A 20,506-nucleotide genomic window follows, 5' to 3' on the forward strand; every position below is an offset into this window, starting at 1 on the left:
CTATATAATTTCTTACAATATAATTTTCTAATTTTGAAGTGTCATATAATAAAGACTTTGCATATGAATACTATTAGAATGAAAAATGTGAGATATTTACGAATGATTATCTTGTATACAATAGTGTAATGTTTATGTAAATGCAATCTTTTATTTATAATGACTTTTATAATGTAATGCATCATTTCAGCATTGCACTGTTCACTGTTCACTGTTTTAGTCGTATTACTAGCGCAGCAGACCAAATACAAAATTCTATTTGTGTCCAACCATTTTCATAGACAAAATGAACACTGATATTTTCCAACAGCTTTTCTCATGTCAAACTATTGTATGTAAATATAAATTGAACTTAGAACATATCATTTATAAGTCAGAGGAACTAAACATCCCACTTAACCCTTCTTTTTAGTAAAGTGAATGATTTAAATCCAGCGAGCACTAACCTGTCGAAGTCTGTCATCGTACCGCTGATCCGGCTCCAAAGGATGTCTTTCTGGAAGTGGCACTTTCCAGCGGTCCATTTCTGCCCTCAGTTCTGCCCCATCTAACAGTACCACAGGGTCCAGTCCATTGCTGTTTATCAGCTCCACCAGAACCTCTTTATAATGCAACCTGAAGGTGAGAATATCTCTGGGTTTTTGCTTTATTCTCAGGAGAATATATTTCACAGAATGAAGGATTAGCAGAGCTAGAGTGCCTTACGTGCAGTAACCGCTGTACTCTGGGAAGGCTTGTCGTCCACATGCCTCTTCTTTCACAGCTCCTGTTTCCTGGAATTCCATTACACCACAGATGCCTATGAGGGACACATTTGAACAATATCTGAACTGTCAGTAAGCATATAATTTTAAATAAAAGTACATATAAAGTGAAAGTTTACCCAAAATGAAAATTCTGTCACTGTTCCCCTCCACTTTTCAAAACCTGTTTGACTTTTTGTTGTACATAAAAAGTATTTTGAAGAAAGTTGCAAACTGGTAGTTTCAATAGCCCCTTTCACACATACAGACATTTCTGGAATATTACCAGCAAATTTCCAGAAAGGGATCATGTGTGAACAGGCCCTTTTTAAAAATACCGGTAAATTTGTTCCGGCAATTTTCCAGAAAGTGAATTTGTAACATTAATTTGCTGGAATTCTGGCTGGTAAACTGCAGGAAAGAGTGCGTCCATGATTAGAACGCTTTGACGTGAGACATCTACTCCAGCAAATCAGAACACAGACACATTCACATCCGAGCTGTTTATGAAAATAAAAGCCTTTGAAGGTTTTTCCAGACATATCAGTGTTTCCACTAGGTTTTTTTCCAGCTGTGGTGGTAGACCTTTTACACAAATTAACCAACTACCTACGGCGTTATTTCAATGACAAATGGAGAAATGGTGTAAGAGCAGTATTACAAGTTCAGATCTCATTTACGTGTATAATAAACCGCTGTTTGTTTACCTTCAAGCTCTGCTTCAGCTGTTTGACGCATGTGCACGTGAAGCAACCGGTGAGCACCAGCACACACACATATTATGTACATCTTGACATGTGAAAGTGTTCCTCTATATGTTTTCATCAAAGTTGTTAACAATACTTATCCATCCACAGAATTTGTAATGTAGTCAAGTGTGTAAACATTTAGCTGCGGTTCGCGCTTCTGCTTTTGGATGTCTCCGGGATGAATGCATGAATGCTAAATGCTTTACATAAAAGTGAAACCATCAACAAAAGCCCGACCCCTTCTATGTTGACAAACACAAGCACACCCGTTTAGAGCTCATTTCTGGTTAATGATGTCAGAATTTACCTGTATTTTGGAAAGGATGTGTAAATGGTCTTTTCCAGAAAAATTCCAGAAATGCTGTGTCCGTGTAAACACCTTTTTTTTTTTTACCGGTAAATTGATCCAGAGATTTTCTGGATATTTAATTTGGAACCTCTTGAAAACAAGTTCAGGGTGAGTGAATTTTACGTTTTGACTGAACTGTCCCCTCAAGATACTTGAAATTCAGTAATATTATTTGTATTTATTTCATTGATAAATAAAAAATTTTTACAGATTCAAAGTTTCATAAATGATGAATTTTGCAAATTTAGCACAGTTAAAAAAATGATCTGAATCAACATTGAACTGACATTAGCTGGATAACAAAACTAGAGCTGTAGGCAGTAATAAGTTGTAGGTAGTAACAATGCTAGGTTATATAAGATTATATCTATTATGCTAGGTTTACATAAGATGTAAATGGGATGTGTATTACATCACTCTCTCTGGATTACTCACATAATGTTTTCACCTGATATGTATTTTCATTCATTTATTCATTTTCTTTTCGGCTTAGTTCCTTTATTAATCCAGGGTCGCCAAAGCGGAATGAACCACCAACTTATCCAGCACATGTTTTTACCGCAGTGGATGCCCTTCCATGGATGTTTCCCATCTCTGGGAAACATCCATACACACTCATACACTCTACGGACAATTTCAGCCAACCCAATTCACCTGTACCGCATGTGACAGCACTACCCACTGCGCCACCCGACAGGAATTTTCAGATCAACCTAAATGTTTCGAACTTGTGCAGGAGACGCGATTGAGGCAAATTCTGTGCATTTATGCTGGTAATTCAAACAGATCACACATTACACTGTGACGATCGCTAAATGGACCACACAATATGAACTGAAATAACCAATTGGGTATAAAGAATAATTTTTTATAACTTTGTGGGATACATTATGGAGTGATACATTGTTTGAACTGTTTGTTCAACCCTGAGACTATAAAGTTTGTTGTTTTTCTACAAAAAAATTAACTGTTACAAAAGACCGTGAACATGTTTTCTACACGTTTCACACTCAACATTGACTGTGAGGACTTTAAAGTGAATTCTACTTACTTTGAACATTTATTTGTGTTTTATTTTTATTTAACATTTGTGTGTAGCTGGTGATGATAAAGCACCATCAGATAAATTATCAGTTTAATCATTTTTGTTGTCGTACTCCATTTGGTAGATTTAGGTCTACCTGGCGCCCAGACAATTCAATTATTAATATAAATTTAGGGTTTAAATTCCTTTTTTGTAAATTCAGTCAGTTTCTTTAAAATTGTAGTACACCAGCGCCACACTGCATCATTTGCCCCGCCCAGTAGAAATTGTATTCTATTTTTAGATTTGAATTGAATTTGTAGGTAATCAACTCATGGGAATGCTTGCATTCACATATGGTGTGAATCCAACATTACATTTCACATACTATATAATGTATTTAAACTAGAGCTCTCGATTATGAGAAGAGTATGGGTATTCTCTCCTGAATGAATTTTAGGCTTAACTTTTAACAGCAGATGGCGCTCTAGGACAGTTTGAAACCAATGAGGAGCTTTAGGAACCATTTAAACTAGCTTTTATGTCACAAAATTAATGTTATCGCAGCTCAATATGAACACTCCTGTAATTCACTTAAACATTTTATGACTTCCTAATGATTTTTGTATGTTTCGGTGGTATTGGTAAGAAATTGGATGCAAGCAGAGTTTGGCTGTAAAGTATAAAACGCCACTCGGACTACTTTTTTAAATACTTTCAAAGTACTTTGACTCATCTTTTACAATGATTTAAACAGAATGATGTACCCCATTCATATCAGAAAACATGATCAACATAAAAAATTTAAACTATATATAGAATATAATAAAATAATGAAGAAAATATATTCAGTTGACCACTGATTCTCTTATTTCTTTGTTAATTAGTTTGTATCTGCATTGCATGAAGTGCTATGTAAAGGTAACTTGATCTGTCTTTAGATATAGGCATACAAACTGTACCTTTAGAGTGTCTCCCCATTGGATGTTTGGGGCTAAACATGAGCGGATGTGATACTCCATAGCGCTGAAAAACAAAAAAAAATTATTTAACAGGAGCAGGATATGATGGTAGTGTCCTGTTCATGCTAGATCACAGATAAAAGTTCTGTCACCTGCAGCAAGGTACGTAGTCGCGGGACGCTCCAGTCTCTCAGATGATATAGGCAGTTTCGAGGATGGTGTGCATGTAACCCTTTAGCTGCGCACTCGATGGAAAAATTACAGGTCTGCAAAGACAACAGATGCTTGTTATTTGGTACAGAGCTCTGTTAACAACAATAACAACTGCTGAGACAAGTAAACTCACAGAGCCTTGTTTAAACGGCTGACTGCAGCCACCACAGAATTCATGCTGGCACTGAGTGCATCTGAAATGCAAACAGCCTCCTCTGGCCAGGAAGAAGCGGAATTTGCATTTTGGGCAGTCTAGAAAGAGGCAAGTAAAACATTACAACCTGGGAACAGCTCCAGTTAGATACTTTACAGCAAGAGTTTGTGTTTCACCTATTTTGTTCCTGCTGAGGAGCTGCTCTAGCCTGGAGTTTTGGTACTCGGGGCTGTTGAGTTGCTCCCACTCTTTAAACTTCTCACATGAGATTCCTTCATGCTGTGGAGCCCACTGGAAAACAAGCATCCAAGAATAAAACAGCATCTATAAAATATGAGAACTGCCCTCACAATGCAGAGGCCCAATAGTAAGAATTGTTTAGGTCAGATGTTTACTTGTCAGGCAAACATTTTATCATTTCTATAATCAATACTGATGTGGATTCTTAATTCTGAGGATCAATCTTTTCATATTTGAGGTTTTCTGTTGATGTGTGATTTCACTAAACTTGTGTAATGCACCTGACGTTCAAAAAGCTGTGTGATTTGTTCACATATTTCAATTTCTTAGCTTTCAATCACTGTATTTTTTTGCATTGTCGTTCTTTAAGCAATGTAAATACGTTTTTATTGGATTTCTTTCACTTATATGGCCAGTGTTTCTCAAGTTATAATATTAAAACCCTCCTTAAGTTTATAAGTTATGTTTAAGTTAATTAAGTTTGTTTATATATACACAATGTTAAAGCCCTATGTTTATATTAGACAGTTGAAGTCAGAATTATTAGCCCCCCCCCTAAATTATTAGGCCCCTATTTTTTCCCCACTTTTTGTTTAACAGAAAAAATTTGTTCAACACATTTCTAAACAGAATAGTTTTAATAACTCATTTTAATAACTCATTTCTAATAACTGATTTATTTTATCTTTGCCATGATGACAGTAAATAATATTTGACTAGATGTTTTTCAAGACACTTCTATACAGCTTAAGGTGACATTTAAAGGCTTAACTATGTTAATCAGGTTAACTAGGCAGGATAGGGTAATTAGGCAAGTTTTGTATAAAGATGGTTTGTTCTGTAGACCATCGAAAAAAAAATATAGCTTTTAAAATGGCTTTAAAAAAACTAAAAACTGCTTTTATTCTAGCCGAAATAAAACAAATAAGACTTTAAAGTTTCAAAAAAATTTTTTTATTAACTTACTCCAAAACATACAGTAAAATACTGTGAATATTATTTCAATTTAAAATAACTCCCTATTTATCTTAAACAGAAATTTACCAAGCTGAATTTTTCCTTCCATAAAACATTAAGGAAAAAAGTTTTAACATTAATAATATTTAAATTAGCAACTAAACATCTTAACTTTTGCTTTTGATCAAAGTTGAGAAATACAATTTTACTAACCTCAAACTTCTAAACAGTAGTGTTAAAAAATTAAGTTCAAAAGTTAATATTAACACAAAACATAAATGTTTTTTATGACAACTTAAGGACTTTGGTCTGAAGACTAACTCAGCGTTTCTGCAGGTTTCACCAAGTTAAATTTAAAACTTTTAAAGACATTTTAAGACCATTATTAATGAAGTTTTAGACTCATAAAGGGCTAAAGGCTAAGAAAGTTTTCATTTTGTTCACTTTTTTATTAGATTTTTATTTTCCCTATCAAAAATGATGATTATAATTTAATGCATTTAATAATACAATAATAAATGAATAATATTTTTTTATATTTTAGATATTTCTTAGCAAAAATATTTTAAATCTTGTGTAAGAACAAGCAAGCTCTATCTGTATCCATACACTTTTTTCCAACACAAACTTCTTATAGCAAACTTCTTATATTCTTAGATATATATCTTATGTATATATATATATATATATATATATATATATATATATATATATATATATATATATATATATATATATATAATATGTACAATAAACAAAATTTAAACGTTGGAAAACTATAATTAACTAAATCTATGCACAACAATCTGTCCAGGTTTGTCCAGGCACTTTTAAACAAATGTTATTGTAAGGAAAATAATTAAAGCATTATGCTTATTAGAGTTAAAATAATAATTTAGAATGAAAGGTTTAATGTTTTTTTAGATGGATTATTGGTGATTGTATGGTTTTTGGCCAGACTGGATGGCTATACACAAACAAAGGAAAATTAATACTTTTTAAGGCCTAAAATTTTGATTTTAAAATTTAAGAAATTTTAAGACTTTTGAAAACTTTTTAGGTCCCAGTGTAAACCCTGCTAAACCAACAATTGCACAAATTAGATATAGTTTTAAACATCAAAATCCACACTACACCATAATGACAATGATACAGAATAATAATATTGTTGAAATCACCTTCAGAAAAAAAAAATTTCAGCTGATAAATGATAAAATAATTGATAATTGATCCGAATCCACCAGATTTTAAATAGCTTGAGCATTAAAGCAGCAGATGACAAAACTGTAGTGCTTTCTTATAATATGAACACTACCATGTGCTGCTGCGGATGCCAATGAGGTTATACCTTTATTTATAGTTCTTGATGTGAAAGCATACAGTATGATGCAAAGCATAACACAGCATTTTGTGAATGCAGAACCTACCGGCCTTTTACACTTAAAGCATGTGCTTTTCCCACAACTGGGGCAGTCCATTCTCAGCCTGTCTGCTTCATGAAGGAGCCCAAAGCAGCACTAAAATACAAAACAGTTACAGTTTGACCTAAATATAAACAGACGTTTATAACATTTCACTAAAGTATCTGAGAATGGTGAAACGTACATGTGCACACCAGCGGAAGTTGGGCATTTCCTGCAGTGCTCTGTCTCGAAGTTTCCTCTGAAAAAGCTCATGAATCTGGGAGTCCAAATAATACCTGATCTACACATACAAAATATTTACATTTAGTCATATGCCTTATTTAATTTCATATGGGATTTGACAATAAATCAGAAACAAACAACAAAACAAATCTTATGTTTAAAGGTCAACAACTAAAATGTGCAGCTTTGTTAGATGTGTGATCTAATTTCAAATGTTTAATTTCAGACGTTTTTAATGTCTAAAAATGAATGGAAGTGAATGAGACCGGACGTCTCGAGCCAAAAGGATTAAAATGGCTGCGCCCGCTCGTGTACGGAGAATAAGGTGAATAACTTTAAGTCTAACATATTCATTTCGATTTTAGAGAGAATTTAAAGAGCCCCACACCTGTGTGTCCAGTAGACTGAAGTACTCCATGGTGTCCTCCCTGCGGCCTCCTCGTACATCAGGAAGATTACAGAGAGGACACACAGCATGAACTATATTCTTCTCCTTAATGACAGAGGAGAAGTACTTCTTAAAACAGCTCTCACAGAACGTACAGGAGCAGTGTGTCATGGTGACCATCTGAGGAGGAGAACACAGACAGATACTACATTTAGGACTGAAAGAGATCCTGCTGTGTATTATTCACTTGTGCACGATGACCGGGTTGCCTTCACGGCTTAAAAAAAATTACATAATTGTTAACTTATAAAATTAATAAAAAAAATTAAAAAAAAATTTTAAAATAAAAATTTTGAAATATAACAATAAATACTGATTAAAAATGAATAACGGTTAAATAAAGTATTATTTTTAATTTTATATATGTATATGTATATTATATGGAAACGTATGAGTAGCATAATTCAATTCAAAATGTAATATGCAAAATGGCAATGCAATATGTTAAATGGCAATGTATTTCTGTATTTGAATTAGCATTTTCCAAGACATATGAGCAATGTTTGGTGCAGAATGAAAATGTAAATTAAATTACATTGTTTACATTTCTCATTTCAAACACTGTTTTAATATGTAAATTGTATCCACATTTTAAAGCTTTATAAGTTGCAAAATTAAATTGAAAATGCTATACACAAACTGAATTTGATGTGAATAAAGTACAAGCAGAAACTGTAGCAAAATGATCATTTAAATGTTATTTGTCCTAAATGCATTTACACTCACATCTAGGAAATGCAGGATTACATTTTCAGCATAACAGCATGGGATGTGTGTAGCAAAATTAATTCTAAAATGTATTACGCAAAACGATAATGCAATATGTAAATGGCAGTGTATTTCTGTATTTCAGTTAGCATTTTCCAAGACATTTGTGCAATGTTTGCTGCAGAACGAAAATGAAAATGAAAAAAAACATAATGCATTTTCATTTAACACATCGCGATGAATGAAAGCCGATTTGAAATTGAAAATGCATTCTGGCCTGGCCACGCCCACAGACGGCTGCCGTTGCTGCAAGGCGGGTTAGGTTATGTCGTCACAGCTGCAGCGAGGACTATTTGGGACATTTGGCAGCATAAACATGGCGAAGTCTGTTCCCCAGCGGCTTTGTGAAGCTGCACGAGCCCTCGAGCGTGAACTAGGAAATACTTTAGAAAACCAATCACCTCCTAGCACATTAAAGTTGGCTTTAGTTTGATATTCGCGCATGCAGTTTTAGGGATCATCTGCGATTTACATCAACAGAACCAAAACGCAGAGTAACGCAAAGCAGAAATTTTTTTTTCTCTAGAAGATTCCAATAATGTATATGTATATTAAAACCCTTAGATAAATGGAGTTTAAAAGCAATTATTTGAAACCTAATACTGTAACAATGAAAATGCCTTCCTTGTCAATATTTTTTCTACATAGTTAAAAAAGTTTTTATATAATATTTTAATAAAATATATTATAATATAACATAATATAATATATACATTTTATTTCAAATAAAAGCTTATTAATAGGGTATTAATAATTATTATTTATTAACAAAAATAATCATCCAATGCATAACCAATAAAGGTAAAGTTTAAAAGTGGTTCCATATTTTTTTTTTACATCAAGACTACACTTAATATGTTCTTCTCACCCTGTTGAAGGATACTTGCTCCTGGCAAATAGGACAATCGTGGCAGAGATATTTGAGAGCAGATGGAAGATCTCGGCACGACTGCACCGCTTCCAGCACATCTGTGGAGCTGAAGCTGCATCCCTCCAGACTCAAGATGCTCCGGAACATTTCAGCCTTGTCACCTTGGATGCCACCTGGGATCTAATGGTAGATTCTTTGTTTAGTGCAAAGAATAAGTAGAGGAGTGGGGAAAAACTGGTCAAATAAACATCTTGATATGGACTCCACTTACCTCCATGTCCTTAAACTTCTTCAGCTGAATAGAAAAATGTTGTTCATTGATGCCAATCTTCCTGTCAGGCTGCTTCAAAACATGCTCTGCATCTGGGAAGAAAAAGCATGAAAGTGTTTAAATAAAAAAAGTATTTTTTCATATGAAAAAACATGATTACTTGTAATTAAAAAATTGCAATCTCAGTTCAAACACACATATTATTGTAAATTATGTTCATTAAACCTTTGAAGACCACAGTGGTAAATTTAAAATTTAAATCGTTTTAAAACGTTTGATTCACAATTATAACAAACAAACAAAAATTTTATATAGCACCTTTAAAAGTAGCATCTCAAGGCACTTTACAGATAAAATGTGCAGCAGTAAAAGATACATACAAGGATGAATGCAAAAAAAAAAATATATATAAAAATAAATAAATAAATAGATCTAATAATCAAATAAAAGCTACCCTAAAAGAGTATGTTTTAGGTAATGATTTAAAACTACTAAGGGATTTTGCACTGCGAATATCAGAGAGCAAAGTTTCACAATTTGGGTGCCAATAAAGAGAATCCCCAAACTATCATAGATTTTAGCCACGTTGACTGAGCAGTAAAAGACCAGCATCAGAAGGGAGTAAAGCACGTGTAGGGGTGTAAGAAAATAAAAGATCAGATAGAGAGAGCTTTTAGAGCCGCTGTGATGGTTACAGCAGCTGCAGTCTTTAGTTTTAGTATTACTATTTCTGTCACAAACATTCAGATTGCCACAGAAATATTGTAAAAGTTTTATTTGGGGGGGATATAAACATTGAATTTAGCAGTAATATTAAAAATCCTTTTCTAAAAGTAATTTGATGTTTAAAAAGAAGGTTATACCTTTTACATTGTTACCTCAAAATGAATAAATTCTATAGGAATTGGTCAGAATGGTTATTGCATACAGGTAAACGAATAGTGTATAAGGGTGCTTTCACACTTTGTCCAATTGCCTGGTCCGAACCCAAGTTGGATTCTCCCCCCTCGGATGGTTTGTGTTCACATCGTCTTTTTTCCTTCTGAACCCCAGTACACTTGCGACATCATGCTGCTGTTTTGTGTACAGCTGTTGCTAGGTGACGGTCATGAAAGTAAAGCGTCAATATGGAGACGTATGCATATCATGGTCATTATGCTTTAACAAATCTTTTGCTTTTGTTACTAAAACTGAAATACAGAGAGCCACTTGCGTCTATCTGTCGCACAAAAAGTTCATAAAAACGTTCAGAACATCACGCGATGTCTGCAGAACTCGTTTTTGGGAAAAAGAAACATTATCACTGTTTGTAGTGGGTCGGTCCCGGTTGTCGCCAAGGCAGGTGATATACAGACATACATGTACACATGAATGAATGTTTTGAAAACTAATGTTTGTCGTACAGTTGGAGTTACAGATGGCCTGATATAAGATTTTGAGGCTGTGATTACCTTGGATAAAAATATCACGGTTTCACAGTATTATAATTACTTCTCAAAAATATGCTTTTTTAACATGTCTGGGTAAAAAAACAACAACTTTTTCCCACTTAACACAATATATTTTATTATAAGAAACATTAAAAATAGTTTGGAACAGTAGCTTTTAATATGGAGGTTTTTTTTTCTGCTGGAGATATTGTTGCCCTAACAAGCTAAACAAAATAGTGGTAAAAAACACACACACACAACCCCCCACCCCAAAACAAAACAAACAAACTTGTATATACCATAGGAACGGTATAACAGCATATGTTGGCAATTTTAAAACCTTGACTTTTCCAAAGCGCAGTTAACCTTAAAACCGGTTATCGTGCCATGCCTACTTGGTGGTTTACTTCTGTTATTTGCTGTGATTGCAATCATATCAGAAGTGAACCGCACCAGATTTGGCACAAACTGTACCCTAGATCACCTCTTTCAGGCCGGACTCGTGTAAGGTTTGTGGGTGCGCACCTGAGTTCAGTAGACAGTGTTCACACAAGCTAAATGTATCGTACTCTGACGTCAAACGAATATGGGTGTGGACCAAAAGTGATAGTGTGAAAGCACCCTAAGTTTGCAATGAGTAAGCCATGTTTCTTGTTTTCCAATATGTACAATTTGTGAGGTATTTACTGAGTATTTTGGACATACATCTGCAGCACCATCAATACCCTCATTTAATTTTTTATTATTTGTTGCTGATCATATTCATTATGCTAAAGGAAAGGGGCTTCAAAGGGATTGTAAACCCTATGAAATATGTAACTTTATAACCATCATCAAACAGCATAAAAGTGCGAGAATAATCTAAATGCTGTATGTGACGTCTTTGGTGATCTGTTTGTACTCTTCTTTATTTATTTAATTGTACTTTATTTGACTTGATTCTGTAAAAAAAAGTTGTACCTGTATGTTGAAATTGTTCAAATAACTAAAAACAAAAAGTAAAAATATACAGATTCCGTACCGTATTATGGATCTATCAAAATGAAATAAAAAATAACTACATTTATATCATAATATAAAAAATCCCATATCACCTCTCCGGTTTCTGAAGAGCACCCAGGCCTGGTCTGGCTGTGCTGCAGGGTATCTGATGTCCAGAACCTCTCCGCCTGCATTGTGCCTCCTCTGAAAGTAAATGGTGAGCTTATTCTTCATCTTGCTGGGAGAGACGCCCACAGGAAGTCCACTAACCACTACCTTGTGATGCTCATCTGCCAAACCTGAGTGAACCCTGGCACCACCAACACAATCCTGCCACGCTCCTCCAGCAAGAACAACATCTTCAGGAGAAAAATTAAAGCATTATTATTATTTTAAACAAATGCTGTGAAAGGAACACCATTACAATCTAGAAATATTATTTAACGTTCAAACTTTTTTTAAAATTTCAAAACATAAAAAAAGATTTTAAGCAAAATGGAAAATTTAAGAACTCAAGATTCATTCTGTGAAAAGTATTTTAAATCTGGACAGAGTTACCATGGAAAAGTACTTATGTTGCTGTAAATGTGGGCTCCTCGCCGTAGTTAGCAGTGTTATGCTTCATATCACAAAATGTACAACAGTTGTTTGACAGTTTGACTACATAGTCAAATCACTTTCTTTTCTAAACAAACACAAACACATACTATGGGAAATGTTTGACAGACAAGGTTTCATATTTGGTGACATGGTAGAATCAGTGTTGGAACCATACACAACATATTTTTTCTTAATATTTAAATGGGATTTGGTTTTTGAATATTGTGTAGTTTATATTATTTGTACTGTATCACATGACTTAAACGTTATATGCAGTTTCATATGTGTAACATGTATGCAGTGAATCAGAAGAAAGAGGAAAGGGTTTGTTTTTAGCAAGTCTTCTTAATTGCAAGTAGCAAGAATAGGACATAGCCTTTTAAAAAAAATATTTTTCAAATATTCCCTAACAAGTGATGTTTAACAGACCAAGAAAATTTCCATAGTATTTCCAATAAAATAATGCATCTTGAAAAATAAATATTTATTTTATACTTGCTAAGATAAAAAGCAGTTTTTAAAATATAAACAAATATTTTAAAGATTAATATTGCTGACCCCTTTAAGATTATTGTTTGATTGGCTACAGACAAACCGCTGTTGTCCAATGACTTGCCTAATTAACCAGAGTAGTCTACACTGTAAAACCTAAAAAGTTAAGATAACTAAAACCAATTGAGAAAACCGATAGCAACAAACCATTTAAGTTCAAAAACTAATCCAAATAAGTACTGTGAACTTAATCCATTTGAGTAAACAAAGCAATTTGAGCACAGTTAAATCCAATAAACGAAAAGAAGTCAAACCAACTGAGTACTGTAAACCCAATAAGTTAAGGCAACTCAAACCGCTAGAGGAAACCGATTGCTACAAACCATTTGAGTAAAAAAAAATAAAAACTAACCTATATGAGTACTATGAACTTACTCTATTTAAAGGTTGCCGAAACCCTCAAGTACTATTTTGATATTTTAACAGATTTGTGTGTGATGAGCATCAGTTAGGACAATGTTAGCACCTGTCAGCTTTAACTGTGGGGAAAACTGGATAATTTTGAGCTTTTGTCAGCTAATTTCAGCTTCCGGGTTTAAAATGATTTTTGGGGCGGGATCAAAATCTTCTGCGTAGCGCAAAACTGCAAGTGCAAAGATGACGTGTTGGTTTCTCATTCTGATCTATAGCGGAGTTTTCTTATCCTATGAGAAGAGCCTGCTTCTTAATTATTCATGACTGCACGTGCTTTCCGAAGGCAAAGCAGACCTGGCTGCCAGTGCCAAGCTGTGAAATCCTTCGTTGATGACTGGGTGAGACGCGTCCACAGACCTACGGCACACAGTATTTAGCCTTTCATGATGGCTCATATGTGTTTGTTTCCATGATCCGCGGGGTTTGTCGCATTTTTTCCCCCCCACGATCCTGTCAGGGCAGATACAGGAAAGTTGTGTGTGTGCAGCAAGCATTTCTGTTGGGAGAGCTGTACGAGAATTGGAGAATGACGGACGTTGTCTTTTATCAGGAGTTCATTCACATTTAGACACATCGCTGTGCTGCTGTGTTTGCCTAAATCCTCCAGATTATCAGCAGGGCTAATTGTTAAAATAGACAGGACAAGAGACCTGCTTCACTGAGTCTGCATTCAGACCCGGGGATTGAGGGAGAAGTCCTCATTTATAGTGTTTAAATGAACACGATTATCTTTATAATGATATAAATTGTGGTTGTGTGTATATGAAACTACAAATGTAGCAAGGCATTAATTTACTGTTTATTTATTTGCATTTTAACTTTGTAAACTATAAAATCATGGGTCTCCTCATGGTTTGCGTCTCATTTTGTGAACCGACTAACAACAGTTATTCGCTCCCCTCCTTCTACCCTGCTCTGCTGGCCACGCCCACTCCTGTCCTTTGCTCGCAGAGCTCCACGCCCACTATGATGCATTTTTTGAAAAAATTCTGAGGTGGACCTGAACCGAAAGTGAGGGGTGTCATGGCCCTTTAAGCAGAAGTAATGAACTAATTACCTTCTTCAACACTGAGTTCAAAACTCTTTTCAAATTAGTAGATTTAACTTTCAATTTTGAGTTAACTACACTCAATTTATTTGATAAAGTTGACTGACTGTTGGATTTTAGAGTGTATCTAACCTAATTAAGGCTATAATTTGCACTTTACTACTATCTTGTAAATAACTAGTAAAACATGATGTACTCTCATCATGACAACATCTAAATAAATTAGTTATTAGAAATTAGTTATAAAAATATTATGGTTAAAAATACTATTAAGTAAAAGAATTTTTTTTAAAGGAATTAAAAAATGTAACAGGATGCTAATGACTACAGTTGAAGGGAGATGTACATGTACAATTTTGTGTCAGAATATTCTCTATTTCAATGTTTCTCAACCACGTTCCTGGAGGACCACCAGCTCTGCACATTTCCCAACACACCTGATTCAGATCATCAGCTCATTAGCAAAGACTGAAAGACCTGTAATGGGTCAAACAAAGGAGGAATCCAAAACATGCAGTGTTGGTGGTCCTCCAGGAATGTGGTTGAGAAACACTGCTCTATTTGATTACATCATTCACAATGGATCAATGGGACATAGATATTTTCTATATACTATTAAACACAGTCTTGTACCTTCTGCTTTCCATTTAAAAAAATATATGTCAAATATTTATAGAAAAAATTCTTCCAAAATGCATGTTGCTGTAAAAGAGGCCAAATCATCAAAGATAAACCATTTAAAATGACAAAGATTGTCATTTTGTTACCGCTAATTCCTCCCAAGCTCAAAAACACTACAAAATTTATTGTGCTGTTATTTACCTTGCTCCCTGGTGTCCAACTGGTACATATTGATAACTCTTTGCACGTGAAGGCTTTTGAACATGTCGTCAATGTCATCTACATCAGAAGTACTGCTGGTGGGAGCTGAAGCAGAGATCATCTTTAATTAATTAGTTTCATTTAAAAACAAAATTGACACACACAAACACATCAAACACAGATTACCTGAGGCCGGCGTGATGAATGGGTTTGTTTGGTGGCTAGTCTCTGAAGACTGAGCCCCAAACGTAATGCCAAAATCCAGCAACTCTTGCGTGTATGATCTTCTTACGCCACTCATCTCTATTTCACTGACTTGATTCAGGTTCATCTGGGACTTTGTACTCTGGGGTAGGGCTAGCAAAGGAAACCTTTGCGTTAGCCAGGAATCAAAAATGAAAGTCTAAAACATTACTTCATGGCACTAAAGCAAAAAAAAGTTGAAGCTGTAATGAACGAGCATGTTTCCTGCTTGCTATTTCCAAGATAGAGATTCCAGCTTTGTTCACTGATCTGTGGTGATAAGATGCAGATTTGAATCAGGCTGTCATTTAGCAACATTACAGAGCAATTAAGCAAACGCCATCTCAAAGGATCTACTATTTACTGTGAATAGCTTGTACACAGCAGGGTTTAACAGTATGCACTGGTCTTTTCTACTGTTGTTGACTATGCAGGAGGATTCATGGGCATTAATTTGCATTATTTAAAATATGTTGAATTTTTTATAATGCTACTCTGTTCAGACAGTAACGCACAGATACCGATTGTCCACATTCACATTAAACAGCTTGAATTTTTTGAAGCATTGATGAATAATACTGTTTTGTTTTGAAGAAAGAAACAATTACTCAAATTGAAACCAACATGGAGCAACATGTTTATGATAAATGGCGTCAAGTAAAAATTATGCTCTGGAATTTAGTGAAGTAAAAGTTTGTCAAAATACAGATTTTATAATAATGTACAGATACAGAAAATGTACTTAAGTATTATAAAAACATTTTATTGTTATTATTTACCACTGTTCTGGAAACAAAACTAAACTAGATGATAAAAATTTGACAAAGGCTTGAAAAAACCTAGCCTGAAAGTTTAAAAAAAGTTTTGAAGCGGATTGAATATTTCACCAGCTACTAATCTAAGTCAGTGGTTCCCAAAGTGGGGGTCGAGACCCACCCGGGTATTTTCTAAAAATCAAATTAATTTTATTAAACTATTAGAATTACCATGTTTTATCTTTAACCTACTGAAGAACAAAATAGTGATTACATTGTTAACATGTAATACTAAACAATGAATAAACAACATGCAAATTAAAAGCCTTTAGATTTGTTTGCGACCCCTTGGTGATTACGCGGATTATTGCCTTTATACAACAGTTAGATGGCATAATTGTGTATATAAAAACAACATCAACCATGGAGAGTCTCCAAAACCCTTTTGTATAAGGAACTACTTTCTTCCGCAATGGCTTCAAATCATTAGCTGACAGTTAAACAGCTGAGCAAGCATCTTTTAAACTTTAGATCTGTAGTGTCTGCTTTTTGCTGGCTGTATGTGGTCGGAGTAATACACTAAGGGAAAAGAGGCTGTACGGGTGCTGATATTACTTACATATATCACAGCTATCAGCCAATCAGATTCAAGAACCAGACAGAACTGTCATATATATATGATTGCATTTAAAGGAATTAAAGTACTATTAAAAACTTTTGCAGCATCTCAAGGATACTTAAACGACACAATTTTTTCCATGAAAAAATGGAAATCTGAAGTAGTGAACAAGTCTTCAAAAAAAAAATCAATATTTACTGTTGCAGACATGCTGAGGCACAGATGAGGACAACACTCCATGTTGAGCTGTTGACATCTTCGGTATTGAACTGTGAAGTGAAGACAACATCAATATCACTGACGGTGCTAAACTCAGAGCCTGCATCTGAAACTCAAACAAGCACTGACCTGCCATAGGAGGATACAGGATTGGGTTGAACCAGTTCAGCCGGCAGGTGCTTTGTTTGTGGCGTTTGGGCTGGATATGTGGCAAACAGAGGAGTTTCACGCTGGAAGGCAGCAATCATCTCCTCCAGGACAATTGGCAAGTTTGACCACCCCTACAAACCAAACATTCAATTCAAGAGTCAAATATACAGCCAAACCAAAACTTATTCAGACACCTTCAACCTTTCTGGTATTATATCAATTTATTAACTACAATTTAGAAAGTGGGAATGAAATATGTTAAACTGTGTCTGACAAATTCATCTTGATCATGTCAGATAGCTTTGATTGAAAGGTAAATTGTACAATAGATTACAATCATTCATTCATTCATTTTCCTTTGGTTAGTCCCATAGTCCATCATAGTGGAATGAACCGAAAACTATTATGGCATATGTTTTAAGCAGTGGATGCTCTTTCAGCAACAACCCAGCACTGGGAAACACACATACATTGTCACATTCTCAAACACACACTCATACACTATCACCAATTTAGCTATTTAATTCACTTATACCACATGTCTTTGGACTGTGGGGATAACTGGAGCACCTGGAGGAAACTCACACGAACAGAGGGTGAACGTGCAAACTCAGCACAGAAGATAACAATCAACCAAAAAATTATTCAGACATCTCTAGACAATATTTACCCAATATTAATACTTTGTTGGGCTTCAATAAGGCTTTTCACACTTGAATTTGTTAACCCCAGGTAATCCTAAACCCTGGATAAACAGAATCCTGGTTTATCTTTAATCATATTTCATACTGCTCATACAATACTTGGAGTTATCAAATAATCCTGGTTAGTTATTAACTTTTTACACTGTACATTCTTAAACCTTATGTTAAGGCCGCATATATGAGATGTGATTGTCAGTGATTGGATAAATATCTTTGGAGATTTCTTACTATTGAAATTTTTATTTAACGTTACATCTCACCGACTGGTGTTGTGCATTTTGTGACATGATTCTTTCGGATTAACAAATGTGTTAACACCACTTCCATATTACAAGTGTGAAACATGTCTTTAACCGGCGTTAAAAGCTGTGTTTAGAATGGCGAACGCTTACCTGCAGCACTTTGTGCTGCTTTTAAGTCCATTCTGTAGACCATTTTGAGGCATGTAAATAAAAACAATGGTGCCAACGTACTTCCTGTTTTACATTTTTAATTATTATGGCTTTCGACAATCCAAAAAAAAAAAAACATATATAGATAAATAATGTTAGGATTAAATTGCCTCTTGTTACAGTTATTAAAATAGTTTGACAACAAGCAGGAAATGTTCATGCGCCAATGACATGGCCACATTGAAATGGTCTATAAAAAAAATAATATCACTTTATTTTCCAACACGCAGTTACATGTATAGTATCCTGCACCCGCTGGTAAAAAGAAAATGTAAAAAATCTGGTGCCCGAATAATTTTTGGTTTGACTGTACTAATGATTAACTTCAAGTAAGTAAACATTTAATAACTGACCGACTGACTTACAATCTTCCAGTTGCTGAGACAGTGGAGAAGAACTCGACCATTGGCATCCACATTGCTGCTTTTAGTGTTGATCACCATGGAGGGTGAAGGGCAGACAAAACACCTAGGTGGGTTTTTCGGATGGGTCTCGTGGATCCAGATGCATACTGGAATATTGTACTTGCCACCTTTGTAAAAATGTGAGACATATTTTAACTGTTTCAGCCAAAAGAGGAATTGAAAAAAATAAGTTATATTAAAGCTACTCAAACCAGCTACCTTCATATGCGACAGGAACTGTGCCACCCAAATAAACCAACTTCTTCTTATCGTTGTTGGGATAGACTGTAGAAAGAAAAGAGACTTGATTTTAGGAAATACATATGCAAGAAAATGTTTAATTAATGAAAAAACAAATATATAAAATGAACAAGAATGAATTTAAACAATTTGTTTAAAATAACAAATTAATTTGAAAATTAAGCAAGTGACTTAATGAACAAATTATGAATTTAAAAAAAAAATCTACAATTTTACTCATACAATATTATTTTATATTTGTTGAACTGTTAAACCAATATCACATTTGTAATGTGTATAGAGCAAACGGAACTGTTGTTTGTGTGGTTTTACTTGGTTTTAAATAGGTATGTATCCTATTTATAAAAGCTCCTATTGTCTCATCAACACAAGAAATACAACAGCAAGAGCAATACAAAGGCAAGAGTAACTAACAACTATGAAATAAGGTGGATGCAATTTAATAATGAAAGTAGTTACATTGGAATATGTTGTGGGTTTCTCTGAGTAAACTTTAATGTAAAATAACATTTAAAAGAGGAAGTTTTTGGACATCAACACATTGTTTGCATACAGTGTGCAAGGATGTTTTTAGTCATGTTTTAGTCAGTTTAAATGGTTTTGTGTGTATGCAGATATCTTTTGAGATGACTCCTTGCTTACAGTATTTTTTTTTTAGAAAAAGGCAAAAAAAAAAAGAAAAAGATTGGATAGAAAAAAAACCTTGGCTTGGTGTAGATGCAGCCTCTGTCTCATGGAAAGAGGGCTTTGCAAACCTGACAGAACCTGGCAGCTTTTAGATCCAGAATTGTGATTGGATGACAGTGTGAAGGATAAATATTTTACCATAATTAATTTTCAAAATCAATTGCAGATTAACCAAGGTATTGTGCTAAAACATACAGACCAAACATCATATACTTGAAAACAGAATTATTAAACTCAGAATTATTAAAACTCAAAATTTTAATTATTAAAATTATTAAACAGAATTATTAAACGCTAGATTAAAAGCAGTTAATAATTTTTTAAACACCATTTTAAGAACAAAATTATTAGCCCCTTTAAGATATATTTTTTTAAGTCTACAGAACAAACTATCATTATACACTAACTTGCCTAATTACCCTATCCTGCCTAGTTAACCTAATTAACCCACTTAAGCCTTTAAATGTCATTTTAAGTGGGGGGCGAACATTCAGGTGGGCTAATAATAAAAATTTTAACTGCACACACACACACACACACACACACATATATATATATATATATATATATATATATATATATATATATATACATATATATATATATACACATATATATATATATATATATATATATATATATATATATATATATATATATATATATATATATATAGTGCCCATTTTTGTAATGTAATTTCCTTTGAGGTGTGAAGATCTTCCCTTATTTTGTGTTTTCAAGACATAGTAAAAACTAGTTGGACGAGTTGG

At 34.1% G+C, this 20,506-nt stretch overlaps 1 protein-coding gene across 6 annotated transcripts in view; it reads right to left on the reverse strand.

The window, feature by feature from the left end:
* Window positions 1-20,506, reverse strand: part of si:dkey-181m9.8 — a 29,507-nt gene that overhangs the window by 7,434 nt on the left and 1,567 nt on the right. For 2 of the 6 annotated variants that reach the window (XR_015478520.1, XM_087240905.1), the window contains exons 3-20: window positions 19,008-19,073; window positions 18,750-18,916; window positions 17,208-17,359; window positions 17,058-17,128; window positions 15,429-15,599; window positions 15,243-15,347; window positions 11,920-12,165; window positions 9,396-9,487; window positions 9,122-9,304; window positions 7,426-7,605; window positions 6,997-7,095; window positions 6,819-6,908; window positions 4,371-4,485; window positions 4,174-4,292; window positions 3,980-4,093; window positions 3,828-3,891; window positions 706-799; window positions 447-615 (exon numbers count right to left, since the gene is read on the reverse strand). Coding sequence is in view for 4 of the 6 variants with exons in the window: in XM_087240905.1 (XP_087097031.1) it covers window positions 447-615; window positions 706-799; window positions 3,828-3,891; window positions 3,980-4,093; window positions 4,174-4,292; window positions 4,371-4,485; window positions 6,819-6,908; window positions 6,997-7,095; window positions 7,426-7,605; window positions 9,122-9,304; window positions 9,396-9,487; window positions 11,920-12,165; window positions 15,243-15,347; window positions 15,429-15,599; window positions 17,058-17,128; window positions 17,208-17,359; window positions 18,750-18,916; window positions 19,008-19,073 (2,297 nt within the window). In the remaining 2 variants the exon portion in view is untranslated. Of the gene's footprint in view, window positions 1-446; window positions 616-705; window positions 800-3,827; window positions 3,892-3,979; window positions 4,094-4,173; window positions 4,293-4,370; window positions 4,486-6,818; window positions 6,909-6,996; window positions 7,096-7,425; window positions 7,606-9,121; window positions 9,305-9,395; window positions 9,488-11,919; window positions 12,166-15,242; window positions 15,348-15,428; window positions 15,600-17,057; window positions 17,129-17,207; window positions 17,360-18,737; window positions 18,917-19,007; window positions 19,074-20,506 lie in introns of all 6 variants that reach the window. The other 4 variants (XR_015478519.1, XM_087240904.1, XM_087240907.1 and 1 more) reach the window with 3 other exon arrangements.

This window comes from Danio rerio, chromosome 2, assembly GCF_052040795.2.
Source record: "Danio rerio strain M-AB ecotype USA chromosome 2, GRCz13ab, whole genome shotgun sequence".
In the NCBI taxonomy this organism is placed as follows: Eukaryota; Metazoa; Chordata; class Actinopteri; order Cypriniformes; family Danionidae; genus Danio; species Danio rerio.